Genomic DNA, 25,772 nt, shown 5'->3' with positions numbered 1-25,772 from the left:
TTTAACTATCAGAGAAATGTAAATCAAAACAACTCTGAGATTCCATCTTACACCTGTAAGAATGGCCAAGATCAAAAACACTGATGGCAACTTATGCTGGAGACGATGTGGGATAAATGGAACATTTCTGCATTGCTGGTGGGAGTGCAAGCTGGTACAGCCACTTTGGATTTCAGTATGGAAATTTCTCAGAAAATTAGGAAATAACCTACCTTGAGACCCAGCAATATCACTTTTTGGTATATACCCAAAGTATGCTCAATCATACCACAAGGACATGTGTTCAACTATGTTCACAGCAGCATTGTTTATCATAGCCAGAACCTGGAAACAACCTAAATGCCCCTCAACTGAAAAATGGATAAGGAAAATGTGGTATATTTACACAATGGAGTACTACACAGCAGTAAAAGATAATGACATCTTGAAATTTGCAGGCAGATGGATGGATCTAGAAAACATCATATTGAGTGAGGTAACCCAGATTCAGAAAGACAAATATCACATGTACGCACTCATAAGTGGCTTTTAGACATAAAGCAAAAAAAAAAAAAAAAAAAAGCTTACAGTTTACAATCCCAGAGAACCTAGACAACAAAGAGAACCCTAAGAGAGACATACATGGTTCTAATGTATGGGTAAATTGGGAGCATGGGGACCATGGGAGAGAGTAGGAGGGGAGGAGAGAGGGGAAAAATATATAGCTCAATAAAAACAATTTAAAAAAAAAGAAAGAGGAGGAAGGCTAGAATCTTGTCCACCTGGATTTTTGTTTTAAACCATTCCTTACAGAAGCCACTCTCCCACCCGGTCTCTCCAACTGAAGGTGAGCATGGCTAGCTAACTCAGCTACTAAATCAGCTCCGAGCAAAGGCTTACCAGCGTCACTGGAGTGTGCACAATGCCCAGGGCCACTACAGTAAAGAAGCACAAGGCAGGGCCAGCGGTTGTTCTTTTCACCTTTATTCAAATAAACACAACACCGTACAGAGCCTGATTGTGTCTTCTCAGGCTGGTGTATCTGGATTCTCTGACATGCAGTAGTGTGATCACATGACTGTTCTAGAACTGAAGACAAGCGCTCCAGATGCACAGGCGCAGCTGGCTTTGTGAAGGGAGGGTGGTGAAGTTCCATAGTGTCGCTTGCCCATTCCAGGTTGACAGAGATGAAGACAAACCCTCTCTTTGAACACCAGATTTCAGAATGTACCAAGGAGACAGAATGAAGGTATTTCCTGCTGCTAGCTAGGCACTTGAAAAGGTATCTCTACACTGGGTAAGCCAGTTCATTAACAACTATTACATTTCATTTCCCCAGAAGACACTTCAGGGTGAAGAGGCCTGCACTTAGCCTTTGTCATCAGAGTTGTAAGAATCATGATTAAAACAGTTTCTGATATACTAGAGTGTAATTCAGCAAGGCACGAATTAGGGAAATTTCAGTTGTTCTAATTCAGTCTGTGTCTTTCCTAAAATTCTGAGCCGCAAAGAGTTACTTCTTTAGTTTGAATTGGTCTGATTCTCTTTATGGCATGGGTTTTGCTGCTCCTGTATATTAATTTAATTTAAATAAGTTAGGCTTCAATTGCTGATTAACAGTTTAATCTAAAGGAACAAGTTTAAACAGTCATCTGTTCTCATTTGAAGCCAGTTAAGGTGAATGCAACCTGGGGTCAAATTCAATTTAAAAATTATAATCCTCACAGCAAAACTGCAGCTAGTATCAGAGGCTGAGGAAGTGGGTTTGTGAAAGGGCAGGGGGGTGGGGAGGTACGTAGGCAGAGATGCCACTACTCCTGGACAGACAGTGGGGCAGGGAACGACAGGCAAAATGCCAGCACTCCTGGGGCAGACAGTGGCTTGCTTGACCTGCTCCAGGTCTGAGCTCCCTGTGCAGAATGGTCACAGCGCCACAAGAGAGCAGGGTTGGCAAGGAGCCTTCTCCCAGAACTGCAGTTCCTTCTGCACAGTCCCTGGGAGGACAAGGCCAGTTCTTCTCCTCAGCAACTGCCCCCACTGGCCGCTTCTGATCCCATTTCTCTGAAAAGAAGCGAACTGGCTGAGCAGCAGGCTGGGGAAGTGAAATAAGGCTTCTGGGTTGAGAGCTGCTCCCTCCTTGGACAGTCAAGGGAGAGGGTGTCTGGACACCTGACAAACAGCAGGGCTACTTTCCCCAAGTACAAAGTCCCAACCTCTCCAGTCAGTCTATTAAAGAAAACTGAATCGTTGGATCATTGAAAAATAACAGACTTTGAAAGGCTTTGCCACATCTGTAAAAAGAGAAAAGAAAACAAAAAGCTTCAAAGTTTTTTAAAGTTCTTTAAAATGTATTAATATCCTTCTTAGTAACAAATATAAAACATTTTAAGACACTTGGTGACTTTCTTAGGTCATAGTTCTGAAGGAGGGGATACATGTATGCCTTGTGGGGGGATATATAGTTAGGTTTTACTGCTAAAATGATCTATTTGGTAGAAACTCCAGGAAGAGTTCTGTTAAGAAAATAACTGTTTTGGAAGGAAGAGTTATTTTTTTCCTTCAAAATGTCAAAAAGAGTAAGAACACAAATATAACATACATAAAATGTCAATACAACTATATTAATTCAGTAAATAAATAAAGTGGCACCAACTTTATGGCAAGTTTTCAAGACACAGCTCAAGGATATTTCAAAATAAATAACTACTCTAAAAAGGAACCACTATTCTCAGCACAAGAGACACAGCGTTGACAATGGAGTGTGGCAAGGAAGGGCAGTGCCAGCATGCCACGTCCACGTGGGAGCAGAAGCGCCACCCTTAGACGGGATGGACCCTTAGGATGGATACTTGTCCAGAGAAAGAAGCTTCAGGAGAGGCCAGGCCTAGGGCTGTCTTTTGCCATTTTTCTTTTCTCTTCCAATGTGTGCTTAAATATCTTCTTCAGGGTGTTGTAAACTATTGGTCCATTTTCAGAATCAAAATTAACCTGGTGACAAAGAACATTTTTATTTAAGACACTGTGGCAACAATTTAACCAGTTTCTGTTTGCAAAGGAAGGAAGGAAGGACTCAGCAAACACAGCAACAAATACTTAGAGAGAAATGCATGGAGTTAAAAACCCCATGCGATGGGTTTCTTTACCCGAAAGGCTATGTTAGAGCTATCGATCTCATCAATCAAACCTGAAAGTGAGAACTCAAGCCTGCACTCCAGTGCTGAGGTTACAATCCACACAGCGGGCCAGCACGGACGTCAGCAGTGAGCATGAGCTCGGAGTCACTCATGTTGCACAGAAGTCTCTTACCCAAAGGAAGCACACCAGCTGCTCTGTATGATGTTCAGAAGCCCTAGGGCCACTCTGGACTGCAGTCTGAAGACCTTACTGTCTGGCTTTCCACCTGTCCCTGTGTATCTCCATCTTTTGTCTAGTGTCTGTGGTAGCAGTTCTCAACCTTCCTAATGCTGAGATCTTTAATTCAGCTCCTCATGTTGTGGTGACCGCCACCCATGACATTACTTCACTGCTACTTCATAACTGTAATTTGGCCACTGTTATAAGTCATTGTGTAAATATCTGATATGAGACCCCCCAAAGGGGTCGGACTGAGAGCCACTGGTGCGTGGGCTTCAATTTCCTTATGTGAAAATATAAAGCCCAAAACCTACTGCCTTAAGATTTCTGTGAGTTTAAATGAAATCTGGCACCTGCAAGTATTGTGTACACAAAACCCTCAGTGAGATTAAGGGTCCCCTCTCTCCTGGGAAGGCATTGTGTACACACCTGGGGCCTCTGCCGAGGAGTGATGCTGACAGACAGGGAGCTAGAGCGGCCCCTGCAGTGTCCCCAGAGTAAGGTGTGTCCTACTGAAAAGGAGCCAAGATCTTGGGCACAGCACCACACCACCACAAACTGCGCCTCTTTAGACAAAGTCTGACAAGGGAAAGGCTGCTCCCCTCATCAGCAACACGAGGGATTCAGGATGCTGGGCTACTTGTTTATCAGGGTCCAGGTGTGGCATTCACAAGGCTCACGGGTCAGAATTAAACTCCTGGAACCATGTATTTAATGTTTTTGTGGGTACTGACCTGACAGTTTTAGATGTTTAACTCTGCTTAGACGATTCTTATTTAAACACAAGGTGGAACTGGCTGGACAAGCAAATACTCCTGACTCCTATAAGGAACAAGATTTAAAATACTTGCTGAATACTCAGCTGTTTCTCCCTTGGCCTCTATAAAAGCTCTTGTTCCGACACTGCCCTTCAACAGCCTGGCAGTTCAGCTTTGCCCTGACACCACTGTTAGGAAACTCCCTGAGTCTTACCTGAGAAGTCCTGGCTTACAAAGCTGCTGTGATCGGTGTGGGGGACACAGGGACTCACCTTGGTGAAAGCTTTGATGGCATGTGAAAGGCACGCTTCCTCCACCTCCACAGGAAGTGTCTGCAGGCTCACTATACAATGCAACACGCAGAGGATGGTCTGGTACTGACCCTGTTTCATTTTTTCCAGATATAAAAAATTAAAAAAAATTAATTTGAAAATATCTCAAGAAATCAACTCAAATAATTATAGAGGGAGCTTCTGGATATGCAACTCTATGACTTAGTACTCAATTTTAAAGGTTATTTATCAAGTACTCAGCCAGGTTGTTTACTGTAGTATATTAATATGGCATGGAAACTTCATGAAATGGGTCAGAGCTAGTTGATTTATCACAAAGTCTGAATCAGGTAAATCTGAAGATTGGTATGGTTTTAAACCACATGCTTCTCCTGCAGTGCTCAGAATAGACCTGTCTTTCCTACTCTTTCTGGCTATAATCACTTCAGCTTGGTCAGCTGATGTTGCAGTTGAGTGCACAGCTCACTTGGGCACCAGGCAGTCAGTATTGTGCGCCCAGCTCACTGCAGATACTGTTTGGGGAGGTGGGCAGATGAAGCCCCCCAGTGGCGACAGAGATGTAAGGAGGCAACTGTAGATCTGAAGGGCATAGGGTAAATGCTGTAGGAAGGGTCTGCTGACTAGAATGCTAGGGATCTTCTACCCTAGCAAAGGAAAAAAAGCTCCATCACCATGTATGCATGTATGTATGTGTATATGTATGTACATGTGACTCACTGAGGCCCACCACCAACATTTCCTCTAGAAATCTATTCTAAGGGAATAATCTGAAATACAGAAAAACCTGTGAAGACAGATTATTGTTACAAAGATGCTTATAAAAGTAAAAATCCTTGGTGCAAAATAATTGTACACAGGGGTTGGGATGGGTGTAGTAAAGCAGACGGCTTGATGCGCCTCAGTGCATGAGCCTCGCCCAGTAAGAGCCAAGATGGAACCCTGCTAGAACACCTGCCATAAACTTTGGGCAAGCTGCTCTACTCTGCCTTGTCTATAAAAGGGGCCCTTCATTTCTAAGCACTGTCAAGATGAATAGGGTGAAAGTAGCCATTACTTTCTGACAAGGTTGTCCACAGCTGCCAAACAAGGCTAATCTCTTTCCTATCACTTCCTGTTTGATCTCTGAAATTTAACGACTGAGAAAATATTCTAAGAATTTTAGACACTGGAAAAAAATCCTATCTTAAAAGGTGTACATAGGACTGGGAAGATGGCCCAGGTAAGAGCTGTGAAAGCCTGAAGACTAGAATTCAGATTTCTAGAACCCATGTCAAAAGCCTGGTGGACATGACAGGCCTGGTGTAAACAGCCAGGGAGGAGGAGATGGGATTCCGAGAACACGCTGGCTAACCAGCCTATAAAAGTATGGAAGGTAAAAAGATGGAGGAAGACAGCTGACATCAATTTTAGACCTTCACATGCACGCAAAAATGTGTGCCTACACATGTAAGCAAGTAAACACAGTTACACCACACAGCGTATGTCTCTCTGTTTTCTATCTTGATATCCATGTGTGAGGAGACATGCCTTCACGTGTGTTTGTGGACACACCGTGACAGTAGCTTGTGTGGGCAGACACAGTCACATATTTTCTGAAGACTTGGAGGCAATGAGATGCTTACACTGTAGCATGGTGGGCTAACAGCCAGTATGGTTCCCCAAAACAAAAGCAAAGCCTATTTTGAACTAAAACACTTCTATCTTTATGTGGTTAAAAATGCTAAATTGTACGGTAGGAGCTACAGTGAAAAGCAGTTTCCCTCTCTTCCTACATCCACAGTATCCTCCCTGATGGCAAACACCAGAACCAGTGTATAGCCTCCTGATACTCTTTTCTATTTTATACATATATAAGCTATATAGACATATGCATACATACATCTTTTAAAAATTCCAAGGAGTATATATTTCAATCTGTATATTAGTTTTTATAGGCACATACAGTAAACAGAAACAGACACGTTGAAGAGAAGGTGGTTAGTTATAACGTAACCCACGTAAGAGCCAAACAAGCCCATTATAGTCACTAAGAAGGTCACCCGTTCATGAAAAAAATCATACAGTTTGTTTTGGTTTGTTTGTTGGGACAGAGTCCCACTATGTAGCCCTGGTTGGCCTAGAACCCACTATGTAGACCAGGCTGTCAACAGACTCGGAGAGATGTGACTCCTGAGTGCTGGGATTACAAGTACTCGCTGCCATTTCTGTATTTTCTAAATGTTTATGCTGTGTATCAATTTCTGTGTCTACAGTGCTGTAGATCAAACACAGGGCTTGTACACGCTAGGCTATTTCTCTACCACTAAGCTACATCTCCAGCCCCAATTTCTCTTTTAGAAAAACTACTAAATTGGGAAACTGGAGAGATGGCTCAGTGGGTTAGGATCATGTGCTACTCTTGCAGAGGACCTGAGTTCAGTTCCCAGAACCCACAGTAGGTGGTTCATAAGGGCCTGGAACTTCAGTTCCAGGGGAATGGGATGCCCTCTTGTGTCCTCTGCAAGCACTGCATTCACACAAACGCAGGCCAGACCATTTATACAAAACTAGGGAGAGAAAAAAAAAAAACCCCACTAAAATAGACCTAAATAAAATTTTCATTCTTTTTTTTTTTTGCACGTGTGAGGGCCTTAATTAACTTATTAGCTGGTCCAATAGCTACTTTACCTTCTCTAGTAAAAACAGGGCATCACCAGCATCTGCTTGTCTGTCAACCAACATGTCCACATCCTCTTTGGTGATTACAGGCTCTTTCAGTTGCTCCACCCAAGACCACATCAAACTGCACAAGATGAAAGGGTCTCTCTCACCACATATTCTTTCCCAGGCTCCCTCCCGGGAATTCAATTCTTTCTGCAAAGGAAGAGGGAGAGAGAGATGAACAAGGGAAAGAGAGGTGTATGGAGCCTTACCGGAGGATCCACAAGTGACTTAAGAGTGAAGGCTGGGCTCTGGGGTGCAATGTGGACCTTCCTCAGGGCCTGGACCTTTAAGTAGGGGTGCCTGGCTAATCTCATCCCTGCCACAAACAGAGCAGGCTAACTACTGAGAGAAGAGCCACTGAAGCGTGCAGCCCTGACTCTGAGGCCACAGATGCGATTCAAGAGGCAGTCTTCTTTCTCAGGCATCTGATTAAATAAAACAGAAATTCGGGCTGCAAATGAAGTAAAATCGTAGATTAAAACTAGGGGAGCATTTATAAGTTAGCCTGGGGCCTCAGCTAAGCCTTTAACCACACACACACACACACACACACAGAGAGAGAGAGAGAGAGAGAGAGAGAGAGAGAGAGAGAGAGAGAGAGAGAGAACTGTATGAATGTTGGCAAATGTGGAGTGTGTTTTTCTAAAAGTGCCTTTTAGAATCCTACAGAGAATCCTACAGGTGAGGTAATAAGCCCGGCAGCCTGAGATCCTGGAGGGTAAAAACAAGTGGGAAGCCTTGCGAACACTCCCAAATACCTGCAGACAGGTGAAGCACGAGCTTTAATTATTTTATTTATTTGCATGTATTTGTGTATGTGCCTGTGCACATGTGTAGGCATGTGCATGCCACCAGGATGTGTGTGCGGAGATCAGAAGCAATGCTGTGCAGCTGGTTTTCTCCATCTATTATGTGAGTCTAGGGACTTGGAGGATTCATCTCTAATGACTCAAACTGTCAGCCTCACATGAGAATTTAAGACTTCACTTTACAAAGAGGAGTTAAGAAATTTCTGACAGGGATCAGATTTATACTTTGGTAAATCAAATAAAACTTTTCAATAGTAAAAAACATAGTAGCTGTTAATATCCATTTGGTTACCCAGTAAATCTTGTAGCCTGTACCACAAAGTGGTTGAAATGGTAACAGAAGACTTATTTCCACTGTTCACAGTACCCAACAGGAAGGCTCCCCACAGATAAACACTAAGATGGATACAGTAACTTGTGCAGAGCTCAAAGCTAGCAACTGGCAAGGAAGCAGCCCACTAACTTGCCTTACTGCCTGGGCCATGGCCTAGGAACCCTCCGGTGCTAGCTTTTCTTTTTCATATAAATAAGCTCATACTTGGAACTGTCTATATTTCTGCCTATCTCACATATTGTGTACAGAAAAGGAGAGCTCTTATTTAATCTCAGGGCTATATGAGGAGATAACTGGGCAGAACAAAAACTGTCTTAGTGAAATGAGCATTGCACCATGAAGCTTCCCAGTGAGGCAGAACTGTGAGGAGAGCTTGCCTCTGCGTACTGCCGCATGAACCACGGCCTTGAGTAAGCCACTTGACCTCTGGCGTTCTTAACCCTCACCTGTGACTCTGAGTTCATAAACAGACCACCTGCGTCTAGGGGCTCTGAAAAGCACAAGGCATGCTCACAAAACAGCTTAGGATATGCATATGCAGCACTGCATTGCTTTTCCCTGAGTACAGTCGTACTCACAGTCCTAAAATAAAACTAAGAAGGTAAGAAGGTAAAAGGTTTGTGGCTCCAGAAAATTCTCTTTATACATATTACATGTTGAAATAGCCTATCTCAAATGAAACCTGCCCATTTTTGTTGTTGTTTGAGGCAAGCTCTCTCTGTAGCCCTGGCTGTCCTGAAATTCCCTATGTAGACCAGGCTAGCCTTGAATTTGCAAAGATTTGATCTCTTGGCTTGAGTGCTTGATTAAAAGTATAGCTGACAGCACCTGACCCAAACCTGCATCTTCTCAGCTCGTGTGGGTACTTGGCTGATGTAACATGAAGGGAGCCGGGCCTGCTTGTTGGGGTTTTTCTGTCCTGCCCGGCTCCCCCACAGCCAGCTGTTTAGTCCCAGAGAAAAATCACACAAAGGACTCTATAAGTTATAAAGCTGATTGGTCCATTAGGTCAGGCTACTTATTAGCTAACTCTCACATCTTGATTAACCCATTTTTCTGATCTATTTTAGCCATGTGGCTCAGTACCTTTTTCAGTGGGGCAGCTCACATCCTGCTGCTTTGGTGATCTGGGCAGAAGTGGGAGGAATCAAGTTCCTCCTCCCCAGAATTCTCCTGCTCTCTTTGCATCATTTCCATTTCCTGTCTGGTTTTCCCACCTATACCTCCTGCCTGGCCAATCAGCGTTTATTTAAAACATGATTGACAGAATACGGACAATTCTCCCGCACCACTTCCCCCTCTTTTTTTAGACAATTCTCCCACACCAGGTTGAGGGACATGTAGATATAGGGCTGACCCAGGAGTGGCACCATGACATTCTTAGCACTAGGATCCTCTTACTTGTTAGCTCTCAACATAGAATACTGCACGGGAAATATTTGCTGTCTGAATGAGAGGTTGTTTTTTTTTTCAGTTTATAGTGGGGAATAAAGAAAATCTATTTGGAAGAAAAACAATATTTGAGTTTTTATTAGGTAAATACTTTAATTCAGTTCTCACTTCTGTTGTACACTGTAAGTTGTTAAGAGCTCCAAACATAATTTCCTACCTCTGAAGATATCCTAGCTTATAGAAGTTTTAGTTCCTTGGTTCTATACATCGTGGCACATGGAAGCAATTACTTCAATAGCACGACCTGAAGTGATGGCTCACGGCTAAGAGTGTGTGCTTCTGGAGGACCTGAGTTCAGTTCCCAGCACTCACATCAGCTGTCTTAACATTGCCTGTGATCCCAGCTCCGGGGATATCAGACAGTCTCTTCTGATCTGAGAGCACCTCCATGCCACTGTACACAACCCCCTAATACACACAATTATAATATAAAATAAAATCTTTCAAGTAATCCACAGAAGAGTATGGCTGCCAATTCAGGGATTTCTCTGGATCAAAACGCCCAAGTCAGTTCCATGTTTGGGCTGGTTCCCTGTTTCTTCTAACTGAGTTTCTAGGGACCCATCTTTTCTCTAGACAAGGTGCTTATTCCAGGAGAGAAAGTACAACCAAAGACTGCCTTCCTATAAAGAGCAACATACACACACACACACACACACACACACACACACACGAGTTAAAATGTAAGACTTCACATTCTAAATAAGAGCCGAGAAATGGGTTTTCGAGTCCTCCTCTCAGACATAACAGATCACTGGGCTCATTCTCATTTGCTATCTCTAAGTCTCAAGTGACCCTGTTGGAATGAGGCCAGCAAATCTGTGACAGAGCAAGCCAGGAAGGCAGGCCTGACTCACCACTTGTACCAACAAGCTTTGGGAAGTAACTTTATTTTTATCACTCGACCAGTGGTTCCCAAATGTGGTTCCCTGTTCCAGGCCCTCAGTTAGAAAAACACTGCAGACCAGGTCCTAACATCATCGTCTGTGGACTTGACTGCCCCTAGGAGGAAGCTACAAACATTAACATCATGTATGGAGCAAGCATCACACTAGATATATTCTTGAACACAGAAATCTAACTGGAACTACACAAACACCCTGGGTCGTTTCTACATCAGCTTCACATCACACCTGGGAAACCTCAAGTTCCTAGCTTCTCATTTCTGTAATAAAGAAGTTTGGAAAAATGTGTTACATACTTCTGGTCTGACAAAACCATTTCTGTGTGTGTGTGTGTGTGTGTGTGTGTGTAGAATAACATATATATGTATATATACACATACACTCCATATAAATATATATAAGTACATATATATTTAAATGAAATACAAATACCTGCCACATTTCCACTTTCCTTTTCACTTCCTCCTTTTCCACAAACTCATTTAAATTTGCAAGGGCTTTGGCTGCTAATATTCTCCTTGCTTCAGCACTCAGTTCAGACTGCAAACCAGTATGTGGCATTGCTTCCGACAGGTATGTGCTGTCTTGGGTTTTCTGTCCATGTGGGAACTGTGCCTTAGGACTGGAGGAGCCATAGTTTAGAGGGTTGCAGGGAGTCCTCCCCTCCCCCTGAACAGAGCCTGGAACCCAATCACCAGGAGCTTCACATTGACAGTGAGTGACTTGCTCTGGATCCCTATGGATACTTGCAAAGCTGGGTGGCACTGGTTCTCCAGGATTGTGTGAACAGGAAACACCCACAGAGAAGGTTCTGCTCCGCTGTACTTCCTTTGGAATGTCCTTCCTACAGAAAAGTGGTGATCCCTCATCCTTGAGTCCTTCTAAGCCTCCACATTTTGAATGAGTCCAGAAAGAAAATGTACTGTGAACCAATGCTTCTTTATTTAAACCTAGCTCTGGAGTTGGTGACATGTAACAATGGCTGATATGCTTCTGATGCTGGAGGCTGTGGTCTAGCAGGTCCTGGGCAGGCACTGTCCAAGGTGTCTCCCCTTGCTCCAGGATAGCTTTGGCCCTCTTTAAGTCTGAGTCACTGTAGCTGAGCTGCCTTTTTAGATGTGTCAGGGGCTGAAGACTCTCAGCATTCCTCCTCTTCCAGAGGGGGTCAAGGTCATGCTCATTAGAAAGACTCACATCCTGATTCTCGAACTCGGCCGCCACTGCAGTGGGGTGAAATGGGTCAGGTGCGTCACTGTTCTGCCTCAGTAACTCTTGATCCAGTTGCATCGTAACCATCTCTGACACAGTCTTTTCAATTTCAGCAGAGAGTCCAGGTCCTTCTATCATGCTCTTCATGACGACTGGCCTGTTCTCAGCCAAGTCAAGCAGTAGCTTGCAAACTAGGTGGATGATCTTTGGCACATATTTTAGAAGTCGTGCCTCATAACCGTGAAGCAGATGACGCTGGCGAATCAGGTACTGGGCTAAGGTAACAGCATGTGCTTTGGGATCACAGCAAGAGAAAATATTACGGAGTGGAGCCAGAAACTGAGTGAATTCCCGTACACAAAGCAGCTGCCCTCTGGTTTGTATGGAATTGGGGCGTTTTGCTCGCACAAATATAATTGCTTGGTCAGCAGTCATTCTTGTTGCAAAAACTAAGTAACATGCTATTAGAACACCTACACAGTAAAGAAAATTAGTATGAGAAAAGGCTCGTTTATGTATCAGTCTTTGATGAGTTAAAACTTAAGAATCATATAAATCATATGTCAAGAAATCATATAAACACAAGCACATTTGAAAGAGTAATGACATCTGCCAGTTTTTTATTGCTGTTTTTGTTTTTTTATATATACAGGAACTCATGTAGGCTGGCCTGGAACTCTCTATATATGCAAGGATGACCTTAAACTCTTGACTCTCTGGCCTCCACTGTCCAAGTGCTAGTATTACAAGTATACACCACCAGGCTGGTGTTATGAAGTACTGGGTATCAGACCCAGGACCTCATGTATTCTAGGCAAGCACTCTGCCACCTGAGCTAAATCCCAACCCCTCAAGCATTTGTTACTGCAAAGACTTCTCCACATTTCTGTGGCAGTTCCTTCCTGTGACTGAGTCAGCTTTGCACCCCAGAGATGAGCTAGCACACAGCTGGCAGGTGACGGGGTGCTGAAGTGAGAAGGGCTTAAGAAGTAAGCTAAGGGTCTGGCACAGTCTCCTCCTGTCTAATTCTGGCAAGGAAGGAAGTCAAATTGTGCTTCTGCATTCAGGGGTAAACAGTTCTTGACGTTTACATCCAATCCACCACCCACTCTGCCCCTAGAGCTTCCTGCTCTGACATCTCTGTCATCCACTGACAGGATGTTCTTGTTGAGCCTTCCCCCAGATTGGGAAGGTTTTGCTTTGGGATTATCTATGCTCACAGATTCACTTCTCTGTCTGACAGTTCTTCCAAACCATATCTACACTAATACGTGCTTTTCTCTGGACCAGGTTATAACTCTGTTACATAAGCAAATACTATTGAGGATGTCAGTTGCAATAGTATAATGACTAATTTTTTATTAGTTACTTATTGGTAAGAATTCATAATCAATTAATTATAATACAATAGCTAACAAATAAAGACAAATCAAAGACACCCACACAAGTCCTAGATTTGTGAACATCTAGTTACACACGAAAATCAGAACTTCTGAGAACTGCATGTCCTCCAGTTTGCAGTGAATATAATACAGGTCTCTCATGGGACACAGCAGATCTTTGGTACAGAGATGAATAACTGCAGAGCTATAACATGCAATGTCCAGGAACAAAGACATTTTGGCTTTATCCTAAGAGTTGTTAGTATTTACATGAGTTCAATACTAACCTGGGTGCTTCTAGACAGGTGGGAAATCCCATATACCTGGGATGGTTTGGTCTCACTAAATCACATGACAATGAAACTATTGACCCCATACCTTTTATTTTTGCTATCAGACCAGCAATTAATAAAGTTTGCTGAGTGTTTATATAAAGCCACTGACTTTCACATAGAACTTTACATACAAATAGTCTTCTTCAAGTACACAATTCTTATGAATCCCAAAGTAGAGAAGACACGAAAGATGGAGCCAGACAGCCATGAATGGAACACTGAGCCTGTCACTCACTAAATGTAGCAGATGACTTAATTTTTCCTAAGCTGCAGTTCATTCAACCCCAACTGATGCTAACAACTTCACAGGAGAGCAAATACAAAATACTCGGAGCATGGCAGGTGAACAGGGTTTGCTATTCTAGTTGCTCTTTAGCTAAGAAAAATATTTTGGGAGCTGGAGAGATGCTGGGTGGTTAAGAGTACTTATTGCTCTTGGAAGATGCCAGTTTGGTTCCCAGCAGCTACATGGTGTTCACAAGGGTCTGTGGTTCCAGTCCCAGGTAAATCAGACACCCTCCATTGACCTCCATGGGCACCAAGCATGCATGTGGTGCACAGACAGACATGCAGGTAAACATGCACAGATATAAAAGTTAGTCTTTAAGAAAAACGATATTTTGCCTGGTGGTGGTGGCACATGACTTTAATCCCAGGTGGATCTCTGTGAGTTCAAGGCCAGCCGGGTCAGACAAGGTTACACAAAGAAATCTTGTCTCAAAAAACAAAACAAAAAATAAAATAAAAAAAATAAAAAAACAAAATAGAAGAGAAAACAGTATTTAAAAAACACTATTAACATGAGGTACTCCATTTCAATAAGCAGATCAATTAAGCAGTTTTAGAAACATGCTTAAACATGAAAACATGAGTTTTCAACTCTAAATTATCCAAAATACTCTTAACGATTCATGGTTATTATTATTATTATTATTATGATGATGATGATGATGGTTTTTGAGACAGGGTTTCTCTGTGTAGCTCTGGCTGTCCTGAAACTCACTCTGTAGACTAGGCTGGCCTCGAACTCACAGAGATCTACCTACCTCTGCCTCCCTAAGTACTGGGATTAAAAGTGTGCGCCACTACCACTCGGTTTCAATTCATGGTTATTATACAGGCTTAAGATGCTTCAAATAGCTTTTGTTTCTTTAATTTAATTCCAAATCTTTGTTATGATTCTAAAAACTATCTTTAGAATTAGGAAATCTCATTCCTACATATCTAAATACACCAGTAATTTGAGTTTCTTAGAATTCACCTGTTCGCCCAAGACCCGCGTGGCAGTGGACAGCCACTTTTCCTTCCTGTAGGGCAAATGTCATCACCTTCACCATGTCTAGGATGGCAGTGAGGGATGCTACGCCGTAATCCTTCCATCCGAAGTTGTAGAAATAAACTAGACAATGGAAGAGAAAAAGAAAAACAAAATTAATATGCATTAAAAATACTTGCAAGGACAGTTGAAGAAAATGAGTTACAAGGTACAGAGATTTCACTGAAGAAGCAGGCTTACGTTATTTGTCATAGCCAGAACCTGAAAACAACCTAGAGGCCCCTCGACCGAAGAATGGATAAAGAAAATGTGATCCATTTACACAATAGAGTACTATTCAGCAGTAAAAAACAATGACACCTTGGAATTTGCATACAAATGGGCAGAACTAGGAAAAAACATTCCGAATGAGGTAACCCAGACCCAGAAAGACAAATATAGTGTGTACTCACTCATAAGTGAGAAGCTAGAATGTCTTTCAGAAACAGATGGAAGCAGATACAGAGATCCACAACTAACCACTGGGTTGAGCTCCAGACAAAGAGAGGGAAGAGCAATAATATAAACAAAGGGGTCAAGACCATGATGGGGAAACCCACAGAAACAGCTGACCTGAACTTACTGAAGATCACTGATTCCTGGCTGACAACTGGAGAACTTGTATTGGACCAAATAGGACCCCTGAATACAGGTGACAGTGGAGTGGCTTGGGCAGTATATGGGGCCACTGGCAGTGGGACCAGGATCTAACTCCAATGCATGAATTGACTTTGCAGAGCCCATTCTCTATGTAGACATACCTTGCTCAGCCTAGGCATGCAGGGAGGATCTTGGTCCTGTCTCAAAGAGGGGACTGGACTTAGTTCACTTCCCAGGGGAAGCCTTAACCTCTCTGAGGATTGAATGGAAGGTGGGGTGGTGGGAGGGAGGCAGCAGAACGAGGAGGGAGGGGGAACTGGGATTGGTATGTCAAAAATTAATTAATTAATTAATTTTAAAAACCAAATTCATGGAACGAAGGGAAAACAAACCCTAATAAATGAGAATATCAAAACAAAAGAAAACAAAACAAACAACAACAAAAAGAAGCAGGCTTTTTTATTTGCTTTTATTTCTTGAGGCAGTGACTCACAGTGCAGCCCTGGCTCTCCTGGAGCTTGGTATGCAAACTGGGGTAGTCTTGAATGTACAGAGATCCATCTGTCTCTGCTTCCTGAGTGCTGGGTTAAAGGTGTGAGCCACCATGCCCATATAACAGGATTTTTATATTTCCAGTAAGTTTAACTTTTCTTAAAAGTACATTCTTTATTATCTATATTTTCTGCTTTAGTGCAGATGGAAAGAATTAGAATAGAATTAAAAATTAAGGTGGAGGTAAATAACATGTATTCTTGTTTAAGAATAGAAATTCTCTAAAAGACTAATAAATGGCTGTATATATCTATATCTAGAGCTGGCTAGACATAAGCCTCGTAAGTACACGTTCCCAGCCCACCTGCTCATCTTGCTCAGCCTGGTTCAACAACCCCGCTGAGTGGACTCTACTCCAAAGCTCCTGTGAGGAGCTCTGGGCTGGCCACAAGGACATATTCCTATGGGGCCAAAAATTATTCAACTTCCAATCCTCACTGGAATTTCTAAGCTATGTGATCCCAGACAAGCAGATAACTCTCTAAGCCTAAGCAGAGTCACACAACTACTGTAAAGAGAAAATGAGGCCATCATGTCTGACACGGTGCAGGCTCTAACTAAACAGAAGCCTTTTACTGCAGTATTTCCTCCCAACCACTCCTAGAGGAAAAGAAACCCTGTACTACTTACAATTGCAACATTAAAGAATGGTAGCTCATTTAAAGTGAAATTAGAAGCCCACTACCATGCAGATTCTATTGATAAGCATTACCTCTTTAACCTAAGAGCCTGGGAGACAAAAGTCTCTAAGTACTGTCCTTGATAAGGATGGAGAGGGACTTACTGCCGGCCTCCATGAAGGCTTCAGGAAGGTACGTGAAACCACTTTCTTGTTCCAGCGAGTTCCCACAGCTGGCATGCTCACCAGGGCGCTGCAGGTTGATGATTGTTTTTATGCCATGACTTCAAAGAAAATGAGAAATTGGTTATAAGGACCTGGAGTCATTAGAAATGATTTCAGCATTAGTAAGACATTATTAATTGCTCTCAAACTTTTTTTAAAATCAGCTCTTCACGGCCTGTTTCTTAAGCAAAGTCCTTTTCCCTTGATGCCATAGTCAATGAAAGAAAAGCGTGCTGAACGTATTCACTACAGCTGTGCACGCTGCGTACTTACCCGAGGAACTGCTCAATGATGTGATACTTCTCCAGCAGCTCAGAGGACGGGCGAGCCATAGCCAGGATACTGTCAGTGACCCTGAAGATAGGTATGGACTGCTGAGATGCACAAAACTCAGAGCATTCTACCTGATAGGGTCAGCAACTTTCCCCTATCATTTCAATAACTTCTATATTCTTACACAAATCTGCCTTCAATTCTGCATCACAATTTGAACTCTGAGAAACCTTGTAGCTCCTTAAATCCCCTGGAGTAGGGGGTTTCATGACCTAAGTCATCTATGGATTCTGACAAAATGTCTCCAAGGACTCTAGAGAGATTCTTGTGGACAGGAAGGGCACTTCACCTTGCGACAAAGTGGTCAGTCAACTAAATGGAGGACACCTAGGAGGCTGTTACCTGAGGTGTGAAACGGGGTAATAAGGCCAGACACACACAGGGTTGGGGTGAGAATTCAGGATGATGTAGACGTACAAATATAGCACAAGTCCTGGCCTGTGGCTATAAATAAATACTGAGATGCTGTAATTTAGCAAAGAAAGAAGGTGGGGGTTCAGAGTCAGTTGGACCTAACTTCAAATGCTCTTTTGTTTTTCTGCTTTCTATCTGTGAAGCATATTAATTCATCTCTCTAGGATACCAATAAAATGGCATTAACAACTCATAAGATTTTATGAATATTAGTGATAATTTGAAAACATCTAGTAGCAAAGTGCCTTGTGCTACAATTAAATGCTTCTGAATGTATCTATGAACAAAGCAGACTGAGTCAATAAACAGCTGGCCATAAACAAGGCCGAAAAAAGCCTGCTGCTCCTGTGAGACCTCCAGCTTTACTCTATTTGTTCAAATTTGTCATCAAGTAGAAGGCAAAAGATGTGTAAGGCAATCTATTGCAAGTTGTGACTCATGAATCTCAGAGGAGAAGCAGGGACACGAAACTGGCAGGTCAGCATCCGAAAGACAATGCCCCCTCTGAAGCAACATGTAGAGCCTCACATGTACTCCCAAAGACTGAGATGGAACCTGGTGTGAGAGGGCAGAGACGGGCCAGCTCACGTGGAGAGCTGACACGCGAGCAAAGCGTTCGTGTGAGCTGTGCTCCACCGGACATTTGCTCACCCGACTCTGACTCAGGAGGGTGTCCTCATGGCCATTATTGTCATGAGGCTGCACATGACTCACACAGAACACTTACAACAGTGACCTCAGGCTGTGTCACCACAGGTGTACCGGAAATTCAACATGAAAAAGTAGAGACAGCAAGTCAAATAAGCAGTCCACAAACATCTGATCTTAAAAATGGATTCTTGCTGTATAAAATAATTCATGAGCAAAGCTCTTTTTAAACAGTAAATTCTAAGAGTGTTCCAAATACGATTTTGTTTTTTGAGTTTTTTGAGACAATGTCTCTCTGTTTAGCCCTGGCTGTCCTGGAACTAACTATGTAAACTAGGCTAGCCTTGAACCCACAGAGATCTGTCTACTTCTGCTCCCTGTGTGCTGGGAATAAAGGCAGTCACCACTATGCCCAGCTCAAATACGCTCTGATTATCCATATTTTTGAGACCACAGTGCATACCTAACTAGCTCATTGCCACTAAGAAAGGCAGGATGACTTAAGTGTAGAATTAATTGTGCTTAAACACAAGAAACCACGCCAGCATCTTATGGGCTGCCTGCTGAACTGGCAGCCTGTGCCTCTTCTGTCAAGGAACACCAGAGTATATTTCATAATAACAGATAAATCACACTCAGATGTGAATGCTGAACTGCACAAGCCCGAGGACTAGGACTGCACATGTAATTTTCTCAAACGCATAGCTGAATATTTTTACTGTTTTCACCAATTTCTGAAATTTAAGAACTATCTAATTATCCATTAATTTAAGAAAAAGACAAGATCTCCAGAGTAAATTGGGAGCATGGGGACCTTGGGGGAGGATTGAAGGGTCAGGGGAGAGGTAGGGAGAGGAGCAGAGAAAAATGTAGTGCTCAATAAAAATCAATAAATAAAGAAGAAACTGTGAATATCATTTCACTTAATATAAAGGCTTTGAGCTTAATTATTTCCATTTTACAAATGAGAAACTAAGGTTGAGTAGGTCAGTATCCCACAGGTGGCCTACTGGTAAACCCAGGGATGGCTGCAGCATCCCCTGAATTCAAGGCCCACATCTTCACATTGCCTGCCTGTAGACATGCATCCTCACATGCATTCCTACAGAGATGTGCAAGACCCAGAGCCATACTTACCAGGAGGAGTACACTCCCTTTATGGCTTGCTCCTGCTCACTCCAGCGTGCTGGGTTCTCATACTTACATGCTCTCCCACCACATGCCATAGAACATGCCATGTGTCCAGGGATGACATGCCGTAAACGTTCTCCCACCTTTGTGTACTTTGGTGTTGGGCGTTCTGAATTTTCTAAAATATACAAGGAAAGTAAGGTTCAAACTTCTATCCTCCCAGTAGAATAGTAACATGGCAAACAGTTGCATTTTGCCTCAGAATTGTAGATGTAAGCCAGTTTAAATCCCTTCATGTAATATTAAAAAGCTTTCACGTGCAATAATTTCTATATACTATATTGGTAAAGAAAAGAAAAAGCAGAAGCTCATCTTTTTCAAGAGGATGAATTTTGTCTAAAACTATACTTGTAACAGCAACAAAACCACCACACATCATGCCATCATTTTATCTCCTCTTACACATCCATTTGGTCTGAGCCTGAGCAGAGTCAAAAGCATACACAGAATCACCTGTCAATACTCTAAAAGTACAGACACAACTAGAGCCTATTCCCACTCCTTACACTTAGATACAAAGGGTAGCAAATTATAAGAAAGAGTTTTACTTTTTCTCTCAGGAAAAGTTGGATTCCCCTCCGTACGGCTGACAGAAGACACAGCCACCATCACTTGGACAGAAGATGAGGACAGCAGCTTGGTGGCAGAGCCAGAGCCTCGCCGGGCCTGCTGTAGCCTCAGGACCGGGTCAGAAGTGGAGTGCCGGCGGCCCTGCAGGAAGGCACTGAGGAAGTGCACAGCCGAGGGCCTCCGGGATGGGTCCTGCACCTGCATGGCACTCACTGACTCCTGGCAGGCAAGAGCTGGAGGCAGACAGAAGCCAGCTCTGGCTTGCTCAGTGAGGAGCTACACTGAGACACAGGCATCGTTCTGTATGATCTAAGAGCTTTTCAGGATAGGCTGATTCGTTTCCATAGCGACCAACAAAGAAACTACTGATTCCCACTTACATGTGAACAGGCAAAAATCCTACACAAACCAATTGTGTTTTGGACAAATTGTTCAAACACAGGGAAGAATACTATGCATTTAAAGTAGATTGTCCTTATGTCTAGATTATTTTGTTTCTCAAATACACTTTAAAGATCTGCCTCCTCGAAGAATCACTTCCAAAATACAGTTGAGTTTTAAAATTTTTATGACATTGCCTTCTACACACATTAAAAAGTTTAATTTTTGTTATGCCTTTCATAGCTGGTCTCCAGGTATTTTAAAAGAAAATTCTACTTTTCTTTGGAACAGGACAGGAAAAAAAGTTTATTGTAATTCAACAGTATATGCTAGATCCTACAACATTATTAGATTTTTCAGTTGTCAGAACCAAGTACCTTCCTATATTATATACTACCAAACTACCTATATTATATACTACCAATATATTATATATACTACCAAAAAAAAACACAAAACACTTGAATGGAACAAATCAAGACATTCTAGAGCTAAGAAGACAGTTAGCTTCATTTTGATTTCAGAAACGAAGCCCAATTCTTGGTTATACGCTGTTGGGAACAACTTAGCTGCAAGCAATGTTGACTATGAGCAGCCATGCCTTTCCAAAGTTCACAGCTGCAATCAATCCTCTGCCTTCCGTTGCTATGGGAGGAAAAACAGCTTCTAAGTCTCAGCGGAGGCATTTGAATAAAATTCTCTAAAGTATCACATTTTTAAAGGAACTGGATGAGGGGGAGGTGGCAGTTTGAGAATAAAGGCTATAAAGAAAACAGAAACTCAACAACTGCAAAGCACTTATTGTCCGCCTCCTCCCTCGCTAATGTCAGGCTGTGCCCGCGCTTTCTCTCCTGCGCTCTCTGCACAAATGGTATCTCAGGGGTGTGCGGATGGAAACATAACTACTGCTACAGATCAGGCTCTAATCTACGCTGCTCAGTTTCCACCGTCATATCCCTGGCATCATGTACTTTTGTGAAATAAGACAGGGACAGAGAAGTCTTAGTTTGATGCTTCAATTGTTACTTTATCTGTAATATCATACAGAAACGGAAAAGGTCCCCCCCCCACCCACACACACACACCAATTCAGAAAGCGGCTGCTCTGCCTGGAAGAATGGCCTGAGAAAAATCCTAGACAAAGCCCACTAGACACTTAGAATGCTGCAGAGCAGATTCACAGGGTTTGCAGGAGAGGAGAGCATAAAGAATACCGCCAGAAAGCAAGGATGGACCTAAAAGCAGGAGGCCCTGCGAGCTGTGTGTTTGCTACTCTGGTGACAGAGCCTGAGAAGACTTCCGAGTTGGCAGCACATGGAGAGTCTGAAAGAGACCAGCACGGGAAGCTCACTGTGGACTCATGAAGACAGCAGCTGTGGATGGGGAACATGCCAAGGGGTGGACTGCTATGGCACCAACGTGGTGCTGGGAGTCCAGCTCAAGTGGCCAGCACATCTTTCATCTGGCTCACACAGAACCCATGCACAGGTGGTGAGAGAAACCCGTAAACTCTGAGGCAGGCGCAGATATTCAAGGCAACAGGGAGGAGGTGCCAGTCAGTGAGTGTGTCCTGAAATGGAAGCTGCACTGAAGGATGTCGGGGCGGGGGGGGGGGACAGGACTCAAAAGTGGCTCTGCTTCTAACTGTACTAACACTCCAAAGTCATCTGATGTGGGAATAAGAAAGGGATGGTTTAAGTGGTGTAAAATCCCGAGAACTGGGCTAACCTCAGACACAGAGACCGCATACGGCTGAGCTGACTGGACATGTTAGCGCAGTAAGCCTGTGTTAGGGCCTAAGGGAGGGTAACCTGGTGCAAAAACGGACTGGGTAGGCAAATGCAGCCCCCTTCCCCCACCTGCCTCCAAGGATACATCCCGCATACACATCTACACACACACACAAACGTAAGTAAGTACAAGTGTTGATACATAGTAGGTATGGTTATCCGTATATGAACTTCATTCTTCAACTGACAACCCAAGCAGTCCTTGTGGAAAGTAAAAGGATAGTAATGAACACATACGACAAGCGGACATTGGTTTGCAAGTTCAATTTTTTAGCAATAAGTACTATGGTTTGTTGACTGTAATCCTAATGAAATAGACAAACTCAGAGTGAGAGAATTCGGTAGCATAACTTGCTTGTCTTCTTCAGAAATACTGAGGTCATCAAAGTCAGGGAAATTCGGAGTGTGTCCTACCATGAAACATGTGAAAGAGACAGGAGAGAAAATACTGTGTGGACCTAGAGGTTGGCCCCTGGACTATCAACAACCCTTCTGGGATAATCTGCAAAGCTCGAGTAAAGCTGGAGAGCAGAGGGAAGGCTCTGATAGTTCGGTCTAATTTGCTGATATGCGGAGTGGGGAGAATGTCTTTGTGAGAGTAATAGAGAGTCATGTCTGCAGTTCACACCCAAGTAATTCAAGAAAAACATCTCTATGTTACAACTCTCCCACCTCCCCAAGTTTCAGACTGCTTCAAAATGAAAACAAATCCTCTGAAAGATGCCAAACAACTAAAACTCAGGGTGTGTGTTATGTACTGCTCGGCAAAGAAGAGAACTGTAGTGTCTACTTCAAATGGGTCATCAGTGACCTCAGTCACAACAACTTCAGTGGACACCAGCGACAGATGGCAGAGGGGACCTGAGACTGAACAAGTGACAGAGATGGCTGCTATAGTCAGCATCTCTCTGTGACGGGAAGAGAAGGACCCCAGACAAATTACAGCAAGAGGTCTAGAAACCATCACATGCAGCAGGAATATGAGAAGTTCTGGAATGTTCTGGAAGTTCAAGGAATGTTTTTTGTTTGTTCTGTTGTTGTTGAGGATGAATTAGAATTAATGCTTATTGAGAAACAGTTCTGACCCAGCAACAGCAAACATTCTGAACGAACAGCTGAACAGTGGCTGCTTTGTAGGGAGTGGGCCTGTCTCAGAAAGGAGAACAGAGCTGGGAAGTCAGCCTCACTGCCACGCTCCTGAGTGTGCTCCTGTGTGGACCTAAGAATGTGAGCAGGTAGCCACCATTTCCCTTGGACAGCTTTGGGGTTTGTCTAAAACCCTGGACATAAGGAAATGACCAGTCCTCAGAGAACTAGGCCTGGCACTGGATACTTGGGATTTGAACCACCTACGGGAACAGCTAAAGAAGAAAAGGCCGTGCTCACTTGGCAGCACTTACTCAGATTGTTGCTCTCATTGTGCTTATCAAGAGAATGTGTACTTTTGCATTTTGTATAAAATAGCTCATTTTACTCCTTATTACTCTTAAGCTGGTCATGCCTAGCTGCAAACAGGCAGCGGCTGCAAAGGCCCTTAGCTGAGGCCCCGGCATAGCAATTTTACCACACTCTCATGCAGAGGCTGTGGGAGGAGCCCAGAGGCACGAGTGGTCCTGTACATTATATCTGGTATTGCTTCTCTGATTTTTCTTGTAGCTGATCTTCTTTTTATTTTTGGAGACAGGTTTTCTTTGTGTAGCTCTAGCTGTCCTGGAACTTGTTTTGTAGACCAGGCTGGCCTCAAACTCATAGCAATCTGCCTGCCTGTCTTTGCCTCCTGAGTACTGGGATTAAAGGTGTGTGTTACCACACCTGGCCTCAGGTTTTCTTTTTCTAATGGCATGTTTGGAAGTAGAGAGAGGAGTAAGACAGGTACTGAGGGCAGTTTCCTGTAATTTTGAAGAAAATTAAATAAAGGAAACGGAACATCTTTTCTGGGTGCTTATTTAGACAATGTATTGTCAGAGGAGGAAAAACAGAATAGCTGTTAGGAGTGAGTGAGATGCAACAGGCAGGCTGGTTCTTGAGTCTGTACATTCACGCTGATAATGCAGGAAAGGGACACTCAAGGAGTAGGGCTTGTTCTGTAAAAACCTCTTCATCTGTTGAGTGTCTGTGGAAAATATGGCTTTTCAAAAAATTACTCATACTAAAATATTTCCATGTAGTTGGGTGGTGGTGGTGCACACCTTTAACCTGCGGTCCTGTGTTTAATCCCCATCACAACCAAGTAAAACAGACTGGGCGATGGCTCAGTTGGTAAAGGTACTTACCACACCAGGCTTAGTGTTGTGTCAGCTGGCTTCTGACCTCCATGGGTGAATGCACAGACATAAAGATAATCATATATGCAGGGATTCTTTCTGGGTTCTTCATTCTATTACACTGCATAGTTGTCTTTATTTTGATTAATGTAGCCTTGTATAAAAGATTTAAAATTAGGAAATAACTCTTTTTCATTATTTTTCAATATTATTTTGCCTGTTTGGAGGTCTTTGAGATTCTTCTTAAAATGTGGGTAGACTTTTCTTTTCTATGCCTAGGGGATTTTAACCGGGATTGTGCTGGCATCTGACAACACTGTGCTCACAGGCTCAGTCAGTCTTTGCATCTATTTGGCTCCTCACCAGTCTTTTCTATCCCCACTGAGCATGCTGAGAGTACCAAGGCCAGACTGCCCCACTCTACTTCATTTGTAGTGTCGGCCTATCTCAGGAAAGGCACGAAAATCAGACATGGGGAAGTAGTAAAATAAGCAAATCAAAATTCAGAAGAGCAGAAGTATAGAAATGACAAAATATATACTGTGAAATTCAGCAGCAGACATAAACCCAGAAATTAGAGGACTTGAAAACAGAAATTATATACATGGAAGAACAGAGAAAATAAGGAAATAGGAAAAATGAACAAAGTCTTCATAAAATGTGGTCAGCAACATATATGCAAATAATATACCAAGAAACTAAGAAAAATAGGAGAAGAGAAAAAAAAGAATGGAGAAATGATAACTTCAAACATCCCAGGTGCTATGGAGGTGTGAATAAACACACAGCACACTGAAGGAGCTCAACAGGCCCCGTGGTAAAGCCACAGCTCCACATCCAGACAGGGTCTGTAAGACTTCTCAAGATAAACATTCTACTCCTCACCTACAAAAAAATCCCGATAAAACTAATACCTAATTTCTTACTAGGAACAATGGAGGCCTCAAATAGAGGGACACATATTCAATTTGCTGAAAATAAAGCACTTAAATTTATCTTATAATATCATCTTTCACCTGGGGGTGGTGATGCACACCTTTAATCCCAGGACTCGGGAGGCAGAGGTAGGTGGATCTCTGTGAGTTCGATGCTACAAGAGCTAGTTCCAGGACAGCTAGGGCTGCTACACAAAGAAACCCTGTCTCAAAAAAAATCATCTTTCAAAATGAAGTAGAAATATAGACAGTCTCAGATCATCAGAAACAGAAGTTGTTGTGTGGCAGGCCCATTAAGGAGGGTCTAGACAAAGTTCTTTGAGTTGAAAGCATGTAACCCAAGCCAGTAATAAGAAGGGACACTGGTAAATTAAATGTTAATAAAATATAAAAGACATAGCACATCACATAGTATAAATGTT

General features: G+C 42.9%; 1 protein-coding gene across 3 annotated transcripts in view; it reads right to left on the bottom strand.

Annotated features, from left to right (window-relative positions):
- Nucleotides 1–947: 947 nt before the first annotated feature.
- The window catches only part of Ptpdc1 (protein tyrosine phosphatase domain containing 1), a 52,751-nt gene continuing 27,926 nt past the window's right edge, over nt 948–25,772 (bottom strand). For 2 of the 3 annotated variants that reach the window (XM_048432970.3, XM_087896578.1), the window contains exons 3-10: nt 19,357–19,528; nt 17,098–17,178; nt 16,765–16,883; nt 14,775–14,912; nt 11,020–12,269; nt 7,052–7,237; nt 4,364–4,474; nt 948–2,967 (exon numbers count right to left, since the gene is read on the bottom strand). In XM_048432970.3, the coding sequence (XP_048288927.3) occupies nt 2,848–2,967; nt 4,364–4,474; nt 7,052–7,237; nt 11,020–12,269; nt 14,775–14,912; nt 16,765–16,883; nt 17,098–17,178; nt 19,357–19,528 (2,177 nt within the window). In that variant the 3' untranslated portion in view covers nt 948–2,847. Of the gene's footprint in view, nt 2,968–4,363; nt 4,475–7,051; nt 7,238–11,019; nt 12,270–14,774; nt 14,913–16,764; nt 16,884–17,097; nt 17,179–19,356; nt 19,529–19,958; nt 20,260–25,772 lie in introns of those variants that run through there. The other variant, XM_048432969.3, reaches the window with a different exon arrangement.

This window comes from Myodes glareolus, chromosome 14 (assembly GCF_982192425.1).
Source record: "Myodes glareolus chromosome 14, mMyoGla1.1, whole genome shotgun sequence".
NCBI classification, from domain to species: domain Eukaryota; kingdom Metazoa; phylum Chordata; class Mammalia; order Rodentia; family Cricetidae; genus Myodes; species Myodes glareolus.
The sequence above is the reverse complement of the archived record's forward strand: the minus strand, read 5'-3'. Positions and strand labels throughout refer to the sequence as shown.